Source organism: Diplotaxodon limnothrissa, linkage group LG13 (genome assembly GCF_057381915.1).
Source record: "Diplotaxodon limnothrissa isolate DT_005_m linkage group LG13, D_limnothrissa_male_GT1.1, whole genome shotgun sequence".
Lineage (NCBI taxonomy): Eukaryota > Metazoa > Chordata > Actinopteri > Cichliformes > Cichlidae > Diplotaxodon > Diplotaxodon limnothrissa.
In genome coordinates this window covers 15,820,907-15,840,989 of record NC_140608.1, presented here as the reverse complement: position 1 = coordinate 15,840,989, position 20,083 = coordinate 15,820,907, and the positions used below count along the sequence as shown (strand labels likewise).

General features: G+C 39.1%; 1 protein-coding gene across 1 annotated transcript in view; it reads left to right on the top strand.

Moving 5' to 3' along the window:
* Nucleotides 1-20,083, top strand: part of khdrbs2 (KH domain containing, RNA binding, signal transduction associated 2) — an 80,716-nt gene that overhangs the window by 38,936 nt on the left and 21,697 nt on the right. The window contains exons 5-6 of the mRNA XM_085369370.1: nucleotides 4,746-4,873; nucleotides 9,160-9,346. Coding sequence (XP_085225496.1) covers nucleotides 4,746-4,873; nucleotides 9,160-9,346 — 315 coding nt within the window. The remainder of the gene's footprint in view (nucleotides 1-4,745; nucleotides 4,874-9,159; nucleotides 9,347-20,083) is intronic.

Below are 20,083 nucleotides of genomic sequence, written 5' to 3'. Positions count from 1 at the left end.
CCACACCATACCTGACTATGTCCATGCCCTTATGACCACAGTGCACCCATCTTCTGAGTCTTAGTATAACTAAGTGTTAATAGGAAAATTGTACTTAGTAGTCAGTATAATCTTTTAATGATATAAGTTTGCATATGGTAGAATACTGCATGTAATCATTTGTGTGTAGAAGTATATAGTTGGTGGCATATTGAAAGAATGTCTCATCCTAGGAGGTCTGTAACATTCCAGGGTGTTCACCCCCACATCCTAGGAGCATGGGAGAGGTCGTACCTTGTCTTATTGTTTTACGGTAGGATTAACGTAGCTATGTCAGTTTTAGTCTAAGTGCCTTCTTTACATATAGATGAACTGTTGGATTTTCCAGACCAGCAGGTTAAGGGAAGTCGTTTATGGGGTCACACACACACACACGTACACCTCCACATTCCAATGTAAGGAACAAACGCTCACTGAAGTATAAATAAAGACCGGGGCAGTTTCTCAGCGCGAGTCTCAGTTCTGGAGACTGCCCTTGCTAGCAAGAAGTTCTGTGTGTTTCTCTTCTCTGAGTCTTTACTGAAGAAGTGTTTTAGAATATATTTCTTAACACTAAGTCAAGTTGCTTCCAGCAGGTTAACACACCATGTCACAAAGCTTAAATAATCTCAAACTGGTTTCTTAAACATCTCAGGGAGTTCACTGTACTCAAATGGCTTCCACAGTCACCAGATCTCAGTTCAACAAAGCACGTTTGGGATGTGGTGGAACAGAAGATTCACATCATGAATGTGGAGCTGATAAATCTTTAATATTTTTTTTTTAATATTCTTTATTGTCATTGTCACAGGTACAATGAAATAAAATCTGCATGTTTTTATCACGTCAAGATGAACCAACATCAGAGGAACGTTTCTAGCACCGTTTTGAATCTATACCACAAAGAATGAAGGCAGTTCTGAGGGTCCAGCCTGGTACTGGCATAGTTTACCTGATGCATAGCACCCACATTTAAACATAGATTTTGTTAACACCTTCAAATTCAAATACATACATTCACACTGCCAGACATTTCTACGAATCCAGTGAGTCTCTGAGTACACAGCTTTTTGATTCTTCAAACACAATAATAGCACTAATAGCACGACTCTACCCCTTAAATGCATTATGTTGGGAAACAAAACAATCTTATATAATCACTGTAATCCAACAAATGTCACACGATTTATTCAAAAGCTAAGACTGATCCATTTTCTTTGGTTTGTTCATGTCTTTTAATATGATGTTTTTGTTGGATAAATGTATTTACCTTGTTCAATACTGCCGCAGGTGTCAAAGGTGATCTGACATGACAGCGTCACTTATAATAAAGCTGATGATTGAAGAATGCCAAATTAATTTGACTTGTTATTTTCTGGCCACAGAGACAAATAGCTGGCAGACGCAAACATCACAATGATTGGTAACACTGCACTTCATGTGTTGACCTCTTTAAGTCTAACTTAAGCTCTGTGAAGGGCATTGCATGTGTACAAGGTCATGCATGGTCAGAATTAATCACAGTGTGCAAACAATCTGGCTCGAGAAGCCTCAGCTTGGGCTTTATCTCTGTATACTCATGTTAACACCTTTGTCAACAGTCTACTTTCACAAGCTCTGGCAGGTTTGTTGAGCTTTGAATGAGCTGCCAGATTTCTTATTAAGAGCTCTGCCAGTCTCCTTGAATTAAACAGAATGCTGTAGGCCTTATTTGTTCATTATAAGAACGTGCACAGTCTGTCACATGTCCACCACCATGGTTTCATTTTCTTCTTTCACGGTATGTTGGTGTCAGTGTTTTCAGTCTTTATAATCTGTTCATCATATGGCCTGTGCATGACACACAGCCTGTTACTGTAAATGAAGACATGTCTGACATGCTGCAGTTTAATGAATGCTCAGTTTTGCTGCAACAGTATCGAATGTGTTCACATTCACCGAATCAAGGTTGCTCACTATAACAATGATAAAAATTTCTCTTTTTTTCCACCTCAAAATCATGCTCCATTAACTTCTTAAGAAACAGTGAAGGTCAGACATGTAAAGAAGGAGAAGACAATTTAAGTAGAGAGACACTAACCTCTTGTTTTTAGATATTCTTTCTATGGTTTGAAAAATGAACAGTGTGTGCTGCAAATCCTTCGACAATATGTGGCTGAAAAATTTGATCCTGAGGAAAATTATGAATAAATTAAAGAAGAGCGTGATTGCAGATTTGTCTGCTAAAACTGACGACTGATAACAAGTCTGCAAAAAGGGTTACATTTCACACATTTAGACAGTTAATGAGTTCAGATTTTTTTGTGTTCACACAGAATTAGTTTAATCTAATAATAAGCTTTTGTTGAAGATCTGATTACATTCAGTCCTAACTATGCAAATCACAGAGTGGGTAAAGGATGTCTTGTAATATCCTCATGACTAAATGTGATGTGATCCATAAGCCTGGCCTGTAGGTAGGAAAGGACTAAACTCCACGTCAGGGGTATTGAACCTGTGCCTCTGGCTCCTTTGTCCACCCGCCCATGACAAAAAAAACAGATGACTTTGAAAATAGAAATAAAAAATTGCATTTTTAAACCATTTTTATATTTATTTAACATTGTTGTAAATGATAACTTGCATTGATTGTCCCCTAAACATAATAACTGCTGATGCCACCCTTGGCAGCAAAAACTGTAATCAAGCATGTGATAACTGGCAATGAGTCACATTATTGTGGAGGAATTTTGGCCCACTCTTCTTTGCCAAATTGCTTTAATTCAGCCACATTTAGGGCTTTCCAACATTAGGAGCCTGTTTACGGTCATACCAGAGCATCTCAATGTGATTTGAGTCTGAAATTTGTCTAGGCCACTCAAAAAAACTTAATTCTGGTTTTGTTTTTGAAATTTTTTGGTTCATTGTCCAGCTGCATAACCCAAGTGAGCTTGAGCTTCAGGTACAAACTGGTAGACGGACATTCTCCTTCAGGAGTAGAGAGCAGAATTCATGGTTCCATCACCAAGCAGCAAAGCAGCCCCAGACACTACCATCACACTACCACAGAGTTTTTTATGAAAAACTCTGTTAGTTTTGCAGCAGATGTAACGGGTCTAAAACCTCCCAAAGAAATTCAGCTTTTATCTCATCAGTACACAGAACATTTTCACCAAAGTCTTGGGGAACATCAAGATGTTTTTTGGCAAATGTGAGCCTTTGTGTTCTTTTTGGTCAGCAGTGGTTTTCTCCTTAGAACTCTCCCATAGATGCCATTTATGCCCAGTCAGTTTCTTATTGTTGAGGAAAAGAGGCCTGCAGCTCTTTAGATGCTTTTCCCTGCTCTTTTGTGACCTCCTGGATGAGTCATTGAAGCGCTCTTGGAGTATTTTTGGCAGACCCACCAATCCTAGGAAGGTTCACCACTGTTTTCTCCATCTGTGGATAATTGTTCTCACCATTGTTCACTTGAGTCCCAACCCTTAGAAAAGGATTGTAACCTTTTACGGACTGATAGATGTCAATGCATTTGTTTCTAAGCCTGTTCTTAAGGGTTTTTTAAATCATGACATGATGTGTTGCTTTTTGAGGACTTTAAGCCTACTTCACTTTGTCAGACAAATTGCATCCCTTCCCTTCTCTTTATCAAGGAGAAGGGAAGGGATGCAATTTCCTTTTTACACAGGGCCACATAAATTTGAACATCTGTTTCCCCCCTTAATAAATAAAATCATGATTTAAAACGTAGATTTTGTTTTTATTCGGGTTATCAGTGTCTAATATTAAAATTTGTTGGAATGTGAAGTGTGACAAATGTGCACATACAATGGACACCACAAATTGGCTCTTTCATGAGTAAAAGTTGAAATTGCTGCTCATAGTAACATATATTGGGTTTTTATGTTTGTTCGAGAGGACGTATTTTTCTTGGGGCTCTCCTTTTAGTCTGTGACACCAGATCATGCGGTCGTAATGTGCTGTCATAAGCAGTGACAGCCAAAGAAATCTGTTGCTGCCTTGGTGTCATTATAGAAACATTTCGCCCATGGTATTGAATCCCGTGGACTCGGTTTAAGTGTTTCGTAAAAAAAAAAACAAACCCACACTTGTTTATCTGTCACCAGTGACAAGATAATGAAGGCTGTTTTGTCCACTCCCTTATCTGCTGTGTCGCGATCCATATCATGTTGATAGCGGGCTGAGAAAAATGGTTCAGAATCGCAAGATAGCGATATTCCACGCAAAGTTGTTGAAAGTGTCAATTACAGTCTGTATGCAGACAAATCAAGGGCTATTTTTGTATTGCATTAAAGTGAGAACAATATTTGTCTGATTTAATTTCCCGTTTCTGTTCTCCTCATCCAACATCAAGATAAATTTTGCCCTAAATTTTTTGGTTAGACACCTTTTCTTTTTAAAGGCCATCTGGGAAGTTAACACTAGTCTTCGAAACCTAAACAGGAAAATAGTTTTTCTTCTTTCCCCAACAAACCCGCGGCTCATTTGAGAAATATTTATTGCCTTTTTCTCCACCACTAATCTTTCCTCTGCGTTTTGAGTCAAACCATAACCAAAAGATTCTTCACTGGCTAGTCACCGCTCAGCAAAGCCACAAGCTCCCCTTGGGTGTCGAGATAATTTTAATTTGATGACATTTGCTGCTGTTGCAAGCATCTGTTGCAGTCAGAAGACAAATGACCTTCTCTGTTTTGTTTTCTTACGAGACGTGCTGCATTTTGTTTCCACAGGATTACAATGACGAGATCAGGCAGGAACAACTCCGGGAGTTATCCCTGTTGAACGGCTCTGACGAATCAAGCAGAGGGAGGAGTGTTCAAGGGAGGTGTCTACGACCAACAACCGCAATAACCACAAGGTAAAGTTTTAATTACACTCACAAGCACACATAAATACATAATATTTATACAGACACTTCTCATCCTAATTATTAGTTTATTTAAATTATTTTTTATTTTTGGTGTTTTATCATTTTTACTGGTGTGTTTCTTGTGTGATATTTAAAACCATTTCATTTTATTTCTACTCTTTTATGAATTCACTTGCTTACATCTGTGCAAAAGCCAAACTCACATTTCATTTCTTTATATTCTGAACTGCATTTTTTTAAGTCTTCTTAAACTATACTTTTATGTTTGAAGGTCTTTCCGAGTTTTTCCTTTGGACACTGGCTGGTTTATTACCAGTTTTTAAGCGCAGACTTTGTACTTGACCACTTGTTTGTTAGGCCACTTAATACTGACCTATGGAGCATTCAAGCATAAAAAAATCACCCAAACCAGTCTCATGTTTACACAAGAAACAATTCTAAATTGCTTCAGGCACTTTTTACTTTGTAACTTCTTGGCTGCTGCTAAAACTTCTTTAGCTGAAGTATCCGAAAATACTTGAATTTACCATGAATGGCATAAAATAGTATTTTTGCACCAACAAAGTGATTCCTAAAGAGCTTGTTGCTGAAAACTTGGTATATCTACAGCAACAGTATCTCAAAGTCATGTCTTTAAGAAATAGCAAAAAATCCAGCAAAGATGGAATACAGGACCTGAAATATGCGTCTACTGTTTGCCCAACCTCATTAGAAATCATCACCATGGAAGCACAGCTGTCAAAAAGCCATTCTTAAACAAGGGAAACAGGAAGAAAAGGCTGAGGTATGAAAAATTACACAACAACTGATTTTAAAATCAGCAGCAAAAAGGTCTTTTGGTACTCCATATTCCATATCTATAGTCTATATTCTTCTGTAAAACATGACAGGGGCTATGTCATGGTTTAAGGCTGGTTTAAGAAAAACAAGATCTCTCATGTCTAATAGTCAATGCAATAAAAATGTGTAATTTTATGCATTTGCAGGTAATACAGAGCCTAGCACCTAACCTGCTCTGAATGACAAAATAAATGTGTTAAAAAATAACAATGAGGCACCCACCTTCATGGTGAATTTTGACATTAATTGGTTCACCTGTACGTGTTTCTGTATTTTATGCAAACCAGTTGTGAGTATTCCTAATCATATTGTATTTAATATTTTTTAATGGTTTCTTTTCATTTTTTTTTTATTTAAAATGTGAATTGTTTTCCGCGTAGCTCCTGTAGGCCAGCCTATGCAGAAACAATAAATGCTACAGAGCATTTCACTGGATCAGACGTTCACGCATCCCTCTATAAGTCTCCTTTTGAATTATTTATTTATCTAATTGTTGAGCAAACTGACCTTAATCTATGTGAGCTATGAAAGTCCCTCTGGAATAACCAGGTAGAGTGTGCCATGAAAGCCTGGCCTATTTCTGGCAGCACATCCATATGAGCAAAATCCACCAGCAACATTGGGACGCTCCCAATTCACCACCAGTACCACCACTTTCTTTTCCAGATTTTCCCCTTATGCTGCAATGATAAGCGATTTTTGTAAATCTCCATTAAAAATATGCACCAATAATTCCCATTTGAGTGTCTGTATTTTTGGATCACAATAGGTTGCCAGCTAGTGAAGAATAAGCTGGAGGAAGACAAATTGCCATACCCTAGCTGTATCATGCTGTAAAAATGTAAGTTAGCAGAAAATAGGCATCTTTGCAATGTTAAATCCTCCCTGCAGTCCCTACACCGAGCATGAAGTCGAGCTGCTGGATAGTCAGACTTTTATATAAAGAAACAACCTACCTTAAATTCCTCATGTCTGCCCCAGCCCTTTGGCCCTTGCTCTCCACCGGTGCATGTCAAGTAACAACTTGCTGTATTTGAAAACTATACCTGTCCGCCTGCAGCCTGACATTAATCAGCGGTTTCAGGCAGATGTGTTATCGTGCAAACGGAGACATGACATCGCTCTGTCACATTTTTGAAATAACCATGTTGCATCCCACAGGCATGTTTGCAGAGCAGACAAAACACAAAGTGACACTCGTCACCCTTCTGATCATAACAAGATCTACCCCAGTGCTGTGTTTATCTTATGTTTCACCTGAGCACAGTGTAAGGCAACCACCAGCTGTGGCAGCGTGGACGTATGCAGCACTAAAAAGGATTTAAATATAGTTTGAGGGGTTTTTTTTCTTCTTAATTCCACTTTCCCACTTAATTTACTGTGCACGATCACAGACTTTAGAGGGAAAACCAGCACACCGCAGACCACGGCCTCCCTGTGTGAGGATCTAAACGTATTCTACGCTAGATTCGACACAGCGAACACCATGAGACCGGACAGTGTGCGCACCGCGGATGACGTCAGTGCGCACACTGTGTCTGAGGAGGATGTGCGGAAGTGCTTCAGGAAGGTGAACGCACGCAAAGCTACTGGTCCGGACGGGATTCCCGGCCGCGTCCTCAGGTCATGCGCGGCTCAGCTGGCTGGAGTGTTCACACACATCTTCAACCTTTCCCTCTCTCTGTCTGTAGTCCCAGCCTGCTTCAAAATGGCCACCATCGTCCCTGTACCCAAATCCTCCAGCATCTCCTCATTGAACGACTGGCGACCTGTAGCCCTGACCCCCATCGTAAGCAAATGCTTCGAGAAGCTGGTCAGGGACTTCATCTGCTCTGCACTACCCGACTCACTGGACCCTCTACAGTTTGCATACCGCCACAACAGGTCCACTGATGATGCCATAGCCCTGACACTACACACTGCCCTGTCACACCTGGAGAAGAGAGACACGTATGTGAGGATGCTGTTTGTAGATTACAGCTCAGCATTCAATACCATCGTTCCCTCGAAGCTGGACAGGAAACTGCAGGATCTAGGACTGAGCAGCTCCCTCTGCAGCTGGATCCTTAGCTTCCTGTCTGACAGACGCCAGGTGGTCAGACTGGGCAGCATCACCTCATCCCCCATCACACTGAACACTGGTGCTCCACAGGGGTGTGTACTGAGCCCTCTCCTGTACTCACTCTACACCTACGACTGCACAGCCACTAACAGCTCCAACATCATTGTGAAGTTTGCGGACGACACTACAGTGGTGGGTCTTATCACCAACAGTGATGAGACAGCTTACAGGGAGGAGGTCAGCGCCCTGACCCACTGGTGTCAAGACAACCATCTCACCCTCAACGTCGCAAAGACAAAGGAGTTGATAGTGGACTTCCGGAGGTGCAGAGAAGTACACACCCCCATCACCATCAACGGCGCTGCTGTGGAGAGAGTGAGCAGCTTCCGGTTCCTTGGAGTACATCTGGCTGAGGATCTTACATGGTCAGTACACACAAACAAAACAGTGAAGAAGGCGCAGCAGCGCCTCTTCTTTCTCAGGAGACTGAAAAGATTCGGCATGAGCCCCCGCATCCTCAGGACCTTCTATCACTGTGCCATTGAGAGCATCCTCACTGGATGCATCACCACCTGGTATGGCAACAGCACCGCCTACAACCGCAAAGCTCTCCAGCGAGTAGTGCGGTGCTCTGAACGGATAATTGGAGGTGAGCTTCCCTCCCTCCAAGACATCTACAGGAAGCGGTGCCTGAGGAAAGCGGGGAGGATCATCAAGGACTCCAGTCACCCCAGCCATAAACTGTTCAGACTACTTCCATCAGGAAGGAGGTTCTGCAGCATCCGGTCCCGTACCAGCAGACTGAGAGACAGCTTTTTCCATCAGGCCATCAGACTGCTGAACACGTCATAGACACCTCAGCTTCACTACTGGAACTTTAACATTATGCACTCCACACTGTATATAAATGCCACTTGTTTTGCACATATTCAACTCTGTATATTTTATATATTTTATTATTATTATTATTATTATTATTATTTATTTATTTTTTTAATTTTTTTTTTAACTATTTAATTTGTAAAAATGTGCATACACACACACACCACACACACACACACACGTAGGAAAATATTTAGTATACACATCCAGAAATGCATACACTATTATATATTGTACATATATTTATTAGTTTCAGGTTGGCCATTCTTGTATTTTGCTCGTTTGTGTTGTTGTGTTTGCACATCTCTGTTGCTTGTGGGGCTCGCACACAAGAATTTCACTCGCATGTGCTGTGCCAGTGTGCCTGCACATGTGATGTGACAATAAAAGTGATTTGATTTGATTTGATTTGATTTATTTATGAGTGTTGCACAGCAAGGTTCTTAGGGCAATGTTGAGGCCATGTTTTTTGCTTTTTTTGCTTTACCAGGGGCCACAGAGGCGCGGGAAGGAGCGCGGCAACACCTCGGGGGACAGCGACGGCAGCACACAGCAAACTTCCCACGACAGTTTTGACGAGGGAGGTACAAGTCCCGAGAGCCAGAGGGGCAGCAGCAGCAAGTGTCGGATACAGGCCCCCGCTGTTAGCAGTCACACATGAATCATATGACGACTATGTAAGTCCAATCCTCTTTGCACACACTGAAAAGTATAGCTGATAGTAATTTTACTTGAAGTGTGTGTAAATCAGACTTGATTTACTTCCCTTTCATGTAATCTGGATGATTCGTGCTTTACATGGAAAGGTAGGGCATTCTGGGACATCTTTAAAAAGTAGGACAAGCAAGTATTACATTGTATATTTGCCTATTTTAAATGTTAAAAACTTGCAGAAGCGTATAATGATGGTTTTGGATCATTGAGTTCGACATAGTTGCAGGCAGTGATCGGTTTCCCTTTATCTCGTTTAAAAGCACAACATATTTTCCAAACTTATGATAACTAATGATAATTTGTCACACTAACTTAATAAAATGTTTGTTTGTTTTTTGTGTTCAAAGTAAGATTAACCTGTAAACAAAGTTTTCAAAGAAAAGGAGGCAAGAACCTGAACACATTTTTCTTGTTTTTCACCGTTGCCTCAGTTCTGCCACACAGGCAAGTCATGCTTTGACCTGACCAAAAAAAAGCCTTAAATCGAGTATCTTTAACTGTGTAGCCTGATTTATTTTTGGCTGGCTCGGGTTAAGCCATCATAGACTGTGCTGAGGTTTGATATGTCTCAGCTTTAAACTCTGTTTATAGTGACAAACCTTCATCCTTGTACCCAGACACTATTTTTGACTGCTGTGCACAGCTTTTTAATATGGTAATTTGTGTGTTTATTCCTTACCCTGTTTTTAATTTGATGTATTTATTTATTTATTTGTTATGAGATATTTTTCAAAAAAAGAATTCTGAAAGCGTTATCGGCCCTCTTTGAGAGCCACTGTATTAGATAAGTATTTTTGCACCACTTGCACATACATTTATGCTAACTACAGACTGTTTGAGGAACAGCCCAGTTTAGGTAGTGTAGTATCCCAAGTTTCCATGTACATCCATGCAGGTGAGGAATCTGACCTGGAATCTGAGAAATGATTAGCAAACAGACCATCTTACATACTGTTTAAAACACAGGCTATTTGAAAATAATTACTGGTGTTATTGGTTTGGAGTTTAATTAAAAAAACATTCATGTGAGCTATGGGAACTCTCTTTGTCTCCTTAACCCTGTGTCATATTAGACACGTGAGTTTTTGTGCATCAGCAGTGTGATATTTGGCTGTTTTTGCCCCGAAAAACCCTGAACGAGCAAAACCAGCACATTTAATGCAATAATTATAGCAAACATGATACAAATAAAACACTAAATTATTTTTTTTTTATTTGCCCTAAGGTCCAATAAACACTCCACTTTTTAAAAAATTCTAATTTTCTGACAATTATTTAACGGTTCAGGCTTTGCACACCGTAAAAAAAAAAATCCTAAAAAAACAGTAATATTCCGGCAGCTGGGATGACAAAATAATACCAGAAAATAACTTTCCCATGAAAATACGGTTATTTTCAGTAATGGCAATATAGTTTGTTGCCCTAATTTTACATGGGATTTTGCCTTTTTCAAGTGCTTTTAAACATTAAATTGGGAACTATTTAATGTGATTAAACAATGAAACTACCTATAAAAAAGGTCAATGAATGTGGCAATATGAATAATAATATTTAAATGTACAGAAATATACAGTTAACAGTTGGTTTAAATAACAATGGATTGCATTCATATAGCACTTTATAAAACCCTCAAAGCGCTTTACAATTCCACTTTATAATTCCCCTCAGGGTATCACCATTAGGTGGTAGGTGAAGTGTCTTGCCCAAGGACACAACGACCGAGACTGTCCGAGCCGGGACCCAAACCGGCAACCTTCTGATTACAAGGCGAACTGCCAACTCTTGAGCCACGATCACCCTAACTAACAATAATGATAATCATTGTAAAAAAAGTTTATACGAATCATTTTATATATTTTTCCATAGCATTACATTTGGATTTAACAGTTCAATCTTTCAAATAACGGACAAATATTTGTGAAATTATGATGCATTTGTGAATGTATTTTAACAATCAAAATATGCTTATGTATAGACAGTAGGGCTGCCACAAACGATTATTTTGATAGTTGACTAGTCACCGATTACTTTTGCATTAGTCAACTAATCAGATCATGCATCCATTAGACGTACAGCATACATCTGCTCTTATATAACTATCATTAGCTTACAGCTTTAAGTGTTTAAGGTAAGTGCTAACTAAAAATAAAGACAAGATGATAGTTTATTAAATTTTAATGAAATTTGCAGATTGTTTAGGTGAAGTTTAATAAACTCAGCCATCTGCTCCTTGCTATCTAAAAGAAAAACAGCACACCGGAGTATATTCTCGAGCATCTCACACTTCTGATGATCAGTTGCCTGGTGACGTTTATTCAGCTGTGTAAAAACTATAACTTTAATCTCAGACAAACTGACTTACTCAGGAACAAATAAAATACTAAAAAAAGGCCAAACAATAACATTGTTAAGTTATCTAAGTGACTTATATATGTTTAACCTGTGTAGCGAAAGACGGCGGTGGGTGTTCTCACGGGCTCTAGTGAGCCTTGCCCCCGGCTAGCTATCGAGCTAGTGGGTAACAGACGTCTCCGAAAACGTCGGAGCGCTTTTGAAAATATGTGGTGTCTTGATAAACTGAGAAGATATTTGAGGTTTACACAGCTACGTTCTCGCCTGAAAATATGTTAAACGTTTATTTTGTGACCCAGAAAGAATAATAAGTGTAATATTAAAACTAACTAGCTGCCGCCATTGTTGGAAACTGAGCTGGGCTGGCTATGAATTCTGGGACACTGCTACTTCTTCTTCTTCGGGGTTTAACGGCAGCTGGCATCCTTGTACATGCAGTGCTGCCATCTTCTGTTTCAGTCCGTTATTACACTCTTAAATCCTACTACTTATTCCTGCGTCTTTTGGGATCTTACAAAGCTTCAAACGACGCGTCGACGATTTTGATAGTCGACGTAATCGTGATTAGTCGACTAATCGTGGCAGGCCTAATAGACAGATACATTTAAAAAACAAGAAAATTACGTTTTATTACTTTACAGTGATTTTACGTTCATTTACATTTGACATGTAAAATCACAGTCTATTTATGTGAATTTAATGATATTCTAGAAGAACAGTACAAACCTGTAAAATATACAGTAAAATACTTTTATATCACAATTTTTTTTTACAGTGCAGGGTTAAGTAAATTGTGCCGTAAATGTAAGAGAACATTGTACAGTGGGTTATCAGAAACCCGTGAAGCTCTGCATTGGGGATACAGTCGCCGCACTATCAGCTTGTGAAGAGAAAATGCTGCATTTCAAGGCATAATCAGTGCCTTGACCGGCGTTCTGTAAAATCTTTTATATCACTTCATATAATGCCATGTTCTGTATCCAAAAAAGAAATAAATCTTCAAGGCTTCAGTTTAAAAGTATGTTGTCTTCAGATATCACAAATTTCTCAAGGTCATTTTTCAAAAGACTACACAAGGTGAGCTGTAAGTTTCATCCAAATGAAAAAAGGCAACACTTTTACCAGCCTATTTCCTCAGAGCCTTCCTGCTAAGAAAAGCCCCCATGTGTGCAGGCAATTGAAGATTGGGCTGTCTGCATGGGGAAATGCACAAGCGCAGTCTCATTACCAAACCAAATTGAGTTCTGATGTAGAGCCTGTGTATTTCTGTGGAGTGAAGAAGCGGGGCATTTCTTCTCTTTGTAATTGGAGGTTGGAAAGGAGGGTGGGAGCACAGAGACTAGGGGATTATGGAAAGATGAGTTTGTCCTGAACATTCTCTTCACTCATATCTCGCTTTGCTATTTTTTTCTACTACATTACGCAATTTTCCTTAAGCATGTTTCCAGATTGCAGCAAGGACTTTTTATGCAGGTCCTGGCTTTTTTTATTATTATCATTTTCTTCCTTCAATGAGTGTACATGATGCTGTATGACTTCTTGTTATTTCGCTACAAGAAGCCTGCAAAGAACAATCTATTGAAACACGACAATATATCAGCAGCAGTTGCTGTGATTTTGTTGCTACACCCTGTATTTGTCTTTAGGAAAATATAGCGTGTATCAGTATTGTGTAATTTCTCCGGAGACTGTTGATTGATGGACTCTGTCAAACTGTCAGTCTGTCTCATAAATGCAATACTGTGAGAAAGTCTATAATTGTACCTAATCGAGGGTGGTATTGATTTATAACTTCAAAGGAAAGCACAAGGAAGCTGGCGGTTATCGTGTATCATTGTTTGCTTTATAATTTATGAACAAAGTGCTTTCTCTCTATCTTTCTCCCACAAATCTCACCTTGCTGTATCCTTTACACCAGCGCTCTTTCCTCCTTCCTGCCAGACCGAAGCTCTTTGTGAACCGATTCCAGTTAGTGATGCTACAATTTTCACATCAAAGCCAGAGATACGTGCTCCTTCATTAACATAACCATGCTGAATGGCTTTTTTTAAAAGTCATATAGGCAGCACACAGTGGGGGATCTGCTTCAGATGTGTTATCATTATTCGAAATACCCTTTTAGGAGCATCGGGATGATCACTGTGAAGTCTCTGGACTATTACCTGCACCTATTCTTACTTTGGCGCCTCCGGAAATCATGGACGTTGCATTAGGGAGCTCGGAGGATGCCGAGTTCTTACGTGCAGCTCTATCAAGTATATACTTATACTCACAAACACTATATTAGTAGACAGCGGTAGGTAATCCCAGTCAAAAAAAGGACTTTTTTCCACTTTAATTTATGGCTAAGCATCCAAAAAGTTACCGTGGATATTTTTGAGACACCTTTCTAAAATATTTGATTTGGCAGGATTACAAGTACTAAACCAACTACTCTGTTGCTGTCTTCTCCACGTGTACACTAGGAGCCAGGGATCTCCGAGGCTTGCACACCTACTCTGTTGTTATCTCCTGAGAAGGAGTTAGAAATTAATTGGTCATTTTTTAAAATCTCTCCTTTAAAAGAATATGAAAACTCTGCCAGCACAGTGGTGCAGTGGTTAGCAGCATTGCCTCCCAGCAAGAAGGTCTTGGTTTGGAATCTGGGTAGTCCAGACATGCAATTAGTGGGGTTAAGTTTAAATCTAAATTGGTCATAGATGTGAGTGCAAATGGTTGTCTCTTGTGTTAGCCCTGGGACAGCATGGAGACCTTTCCTCATTTTGCCCTATAAAGTAGACAGATCTACATATGCTCCAGCCCCCCTCACAACCCTGTATTGGATAACTAGAAAAACATGGACCAATGGATGAAATCAAGCCTTCATACAGTAAACAAAGGTTTATCCGCCAAAAAAGTTACCTAACTCTTTGATGATAACTCAATCTTTTTTTTCCTGCAGCAGTGAAATTTACAATTTTTATTTTAGCTTCTGCTTTTACACACAGTCACGACAAGTTATTAATATCACTGCGCTTCTGGTAGAAACCAATTTGCATAGCAGTGCTTATTAATAACCAGCACATACACATGTCTATATGTACTGTATGCATTGTGTAGTTTAGAGTCAGTGTGTTGTGTGCCGAATGAATGACAGAGTGTTGTTTTCTCCTTCATTTGAGGTGAAACTCCCGTAAACCTTTCTGCTGTTTTGCGGGTCATCATGTAACGGGGGCTCCTCTGGAGACTATTGTGATGAATGGACTCTGTCACGCTGTCAGTGTCGTAAAACTAATACAGTGACAGTGACCATTATTGTCCCTTTTAAATGATGGCAACAATTCACAAGTGAAGTGGATTACAGTGCTCTGCCATGGAGCGAGTTTAGGGGGTGTCAGTCTAGACATTGAGTCCGCGGAACACGTTTAAACGGTGTTTCTAACAGATTCTTCACGTGCTGACATTTGAAACGCTCCTAATCCAGAGATGATGACAGCCAGGCTTTCACTTTTGAGACAATGTATTAACATATTGCAGATGAAGTGCACCCAGAACATCTGCTGTGTGTCTGGTGCAGATCTCCGTGTACTACAGTGAAGCGCCGCTGGGCTTTTTGCATCATTTCAGATAAACCGATAAGCCCTTTAGTAAAACTTTAATCTGTTTGCAATCACTAGGCCATCATTTTGGTCCTTTAAGGTTTGGTGTTCCTTATATTTTTAGTAAGATTATAAAAAAACACCCATAATACACTCAACCTAAGTAGGCTTCGCTTTCAGTTTTTCATCTATACCTTGATACATTTTAATAAACAGAGGAAAATAATTTGAAATATAAACAGTTAATGCTGGGTTAACCTTTTCTCAGTTTGTCTGATAGATATTTGTCATGTTTATTAATAATGTATCTAAGCAATCAGCAGCCGGTCTGCATGAAGCTGCTGCAAAATGAATCTCCCTTCTACCATATTTTAATGTGAAAGTGCTCAAAATCCAGATCTGTTATCCAGGGAAAGAAGCCTGTTTTTCAGTGATAAGGTATCTACAATTCCAGCGAGCAGCGACTGTCTTCAGTGTCAGTTTGTATTTTTGATTGTTTTACAATTGTTCCAGACAAAATGTCTTTTCCCCATCGAGGTTTTGGAGTACTGTGGGATGTGGCTTTTTTTTTTTGTTTTCCCAACCATGTAGGCTGCTTTTGATGATTTTGTTTTAAGGCTGATTTTTTTTTTCATGTTTTCCACAAAACACAGTTGGAATTGCTCTTATTATTAAATGTATTGTAGTCACACCACAGGAGCTTCTTCTCCCTACTGGGCTCTTACAGTATCTGATCTGATGTGCCAACACTTTTCTGGCTACGTGTTTTTGCCATTGTGGGATTTAAAGCTTTGAATCCTGGAAGATCGTCTAGATTTCCCATCTTTTGAGATATTAATAAGAAAATTACTCGTCTCAGAAATGTCATTGTAGGTGTTGCACTGAGGTTTGTAATTTAAGTCGCTGCTGAAGTGCTAAAGTTACCATTAATAGCCATTACCTACTGGCATTGGTGGAAGTATTAAGGAATGAATTTTACTGATCCCCTAGAAAGAGCAGCAGAGAAACATTACACTGTAATCTGTATAAGTTACTCCATGTGAAAAGTGCAGATGGAGAGCAGAGGAAGATTAAAGATGTGATGAATGGAATTTTGTATAGCCTGGGACCATGGCCTTAGTTAAAGATCAGATCCCATCTAGATCAAATCTTATCTTTTAATGTCAGGGCTGATGACAGAAGAGAGGAGTCTGAGAGTGATACAGTGTTTCGTCCCTGACAGCAGACCATGAATTGTACAAATTGCTGGTAAAAATTGAAACGCATTGCTCGGTTTTTTTAAACCTGAGCCCTGCAACCATACTGAGGCAGCGCGGGAAATGCCATAATGTGATTAAACACAGAGCTTTGGGAGGCTTTGAAGAAAAAAACTCTAATCTATCAACTGTGGAAAAAAAGCAAAAGGACACCCTTTTGAAAAGGGGGGAAAAATTCTCGCCGTATCATCTAGTGCATGAACATAAAAAATGTCTAAGATTTGTAAGGTTCTGTGTATTGCTTAAAGGAGGGCAGTTTTCTAAGGGCACCATTGTGGGTGGGATGCACATCTGCTATAATTGCTTCATAACAATAGGTTCAGATACAGTGCTGAGTTCACATTTGTTATATTAATTATGGAAATTCTTCATGCAGAACTCTCCTGTTCATTAAAACAGATGTATGACACATTTCCTCTGGATTATTGAGTAGAGGTAAAGACTCAGGTAGAATGCATTATAGCCTCAGTTGTATCATCAGGGACTTAAGCTACCTGTGAGGGTATACGCAGACAAACATTTTCAAAGTGGAAAATGTCTGTTGTATTTATTTATTGTCTTCTTGAGCATCCCTAAACCTAGAGCGATTGCTTAATGTCCCTAAAGTAATCAAGGTTTGAGCTCATCATAATTATTCAATGTAGTAAATATTATCATCCTATCAAATTTCCCATGGCACAATTTCAAGAGTAGCGTTCGGAAGTAAACTTGTATTTTATGTGCGTTCGGAACAACAAAAGGTGCATGCTGATTGAATTTGCACAGGTAGAAAGCAGCGAACAGCAACATCTATTCAGTGAGACAAAAGGCTGCAAATCTCATTTCCCCCCACATTCCTGCCACGTGGAGAGGCATTCACAGGCTGCTCCCTATGAAGATCAGTCACTGTCAGGGGACATACAGGTTGTCAATTGATAATGAAGCACAGTGCTAAGGGCCTTTAGGTTCTCGCTGTCCTAATTACACTGAGTGAGAACTCTCCAGCCTTGTGTTAACATTTGATTTATGTCCTCTGCCTTGTTGAAAAGGAGCAGTGTTAATTGTTTTTACAGATGAACGTCAAACGAGAGGAATCAAGCCTCATTAATTAGAGGGAGCAGTATTTACACATAGCACCTCTTCAGATCTGCATGTTTTGTTCATGAAACTAATGCTAAGGTCAGGAGTACTCGAAGAAAGGAAAGGGTAAACGTTTTTATATTTTTTCCTTTGAGTTTTGAATCACTGAATGCTGCATATCCCCTGTGATGCTTTTATTGCAAACTCTGTCATTTGAAACATACAGATATAGTTTAGCTTTAACCCTTGTATGGTGTTCGGGTCTGTGAGACCCGTGTTCAGTTTTTTTCAAAAGAAAAATTAAACAATTATTTTTTCACGTGTAAATGTGTTGTGTCTTTCCACTCACTCCACTTGATTATAACTGATTTATTTATAACATTTTATATAAAAGAAAAACGAGAAGCACATTAATTCATAAATGTGATCTAACAAAGGTAAAGGGAAAAAATTAACCATGTTTGCTGTTCATATGTCTTGTAATTGGGATGAAGTAAACATCTGTTGAGTAATTTAACATAAAATTGTTTGATAGTGTTAATTTGGAAAGCCAAAACTCTAGCGGGTCCACCAGACCCATGAACACTGGCTGAGTAACAAAAATACGAACACCACACAAGGGTTAAAAAGAAATGTCTTACGACAAGGGTAACCTACCTTTTTTTGCAGCTTTGCAACTGTATCTCATTGTGTTCCTCAGTGGATAGACTTTTCTGGGTTGTCATCACACAGTGCAATTGTAAGCGCTAGTATAATCCATCATAAACACAACTTCAGATGCCAAAACAAAACTGCTCCTTCATGACTCATGAACAGTCATAACATTGCTGTTTGCACATAAACGATGGAGGTGGCTACAATAATCTCACCATCGGTTTGTGAACTACCGTTTTAAAAGCTGAAGTTGAGCTTTTTAGTCTTTGCCATTTTGCTCATGAGTAAGCGATGGATCATACTTAGAAATGGAGGAAGCTGCATGCTTGTAGAGTAGAAACCTGTCAATCTCAAGGTAGCCACAGGATAAAGATATATCTGCTACTTTCCCTTTTTAAATAAAAGTCTTATTTGTAAAATAAAGGTCCTGCTGTATTAAATAAGACTTCAAACTAACATCAGAAACCATTAACTCAAAGGTCATTTTCTCAATTCATTCTGTACAACTCTTTTTTGTAACCCCTGTTGTTATTAGAAAAATGTGGCTGACTTAATATGTCACCTTGGACACAATATCCATCTTTTTTTATATCTGCTTATAAAAAGTTAGCAAATTGTATGCTGACGTGAAATTAAGTTCTTCATTGCTACATTACTACTGTTAATATAAGACATTTTAACGAAATCAGCTGGTTAACAGAGCATGGTAATGTTTAGTGGTGGCATCCATTGATTAATTCAATATAAATTTCACTGTATTATTTTTGTTTTTGATGTGAACAGATTAAAAGAAACTGCTCTTAAATCAAGTGCTTCTTCTAGAGGTTTTAGAGGATCCACAGCAACAAACACAAAGACTTAGATTTTGTAAATTATAGTAAGATACAAAGTGTTGAGTTAACCTTCACTTATTTGCATTTTGCTAGAAAAATGGGAAATAGGTGGAGCAGGTTACTGAAATGTGCAAACACACATTGAAACACACTATATAAGGCGAGAATAGAGTTTGTACAACTCTAATGAGCTTGAAAGTCAATATTTGTTATCACCACCTTTGTTCTTCAACGCAGCCTGAATGAAGGCTTTCTGGTCATTTCTTTAAGTGGTCTTCAGGAATAAGTTCTTTAGGCTTTAGGTCTTGAAGGACGTTCAAAGCTCATCTTTGGATGTTAGATGCCTTATGTTCCATTATCTGTCAAGATGATCCCACACCGCTTCAGTAATGTTGCGGTCCGGGCTCTGGGGAGGCCAGTCCATGACTGATAGTTTCATTGTGTTTTTCTGCAGGTATACTTTTTTGCACTTGCTTTGTATGCAGGGAAAATGAGACAAATGCAGGCTAGAATAAACTAAAAAAAACACCTTTATTTGGTGGTTTACTGACGTCCATGAGCATAATTGAAAATCAGCAAAATTCAAAGTCAGAAGACAGAAGGGAACAAACACGAGGGAACAAATACTGAGATGACAAACAGGAAAGATAAACAGCCACTCTGACAACAACTGAATGAGAGACTGAAGCTATACATACACATGAGGTAATTAGGGAGAATGGAAACGTCAACAACAACAACAAGACTAAGCTAAAACTAATTATGAAAACGCTAAAGTAAAACTAGACACTATAGAAAAGACCAACAGCTAACAAAATAAAACAGGAAGTAAGACACAACTAAACAGGGGTAACAGATGAACTTGAACAAGGCAAAAGACAAACACATAAACAACACTGACAGAGGGACAGAAAGGGAACAGAGGGAAACTAACCGAAAACAAACGCCACAAAATCATCAGTAACTTA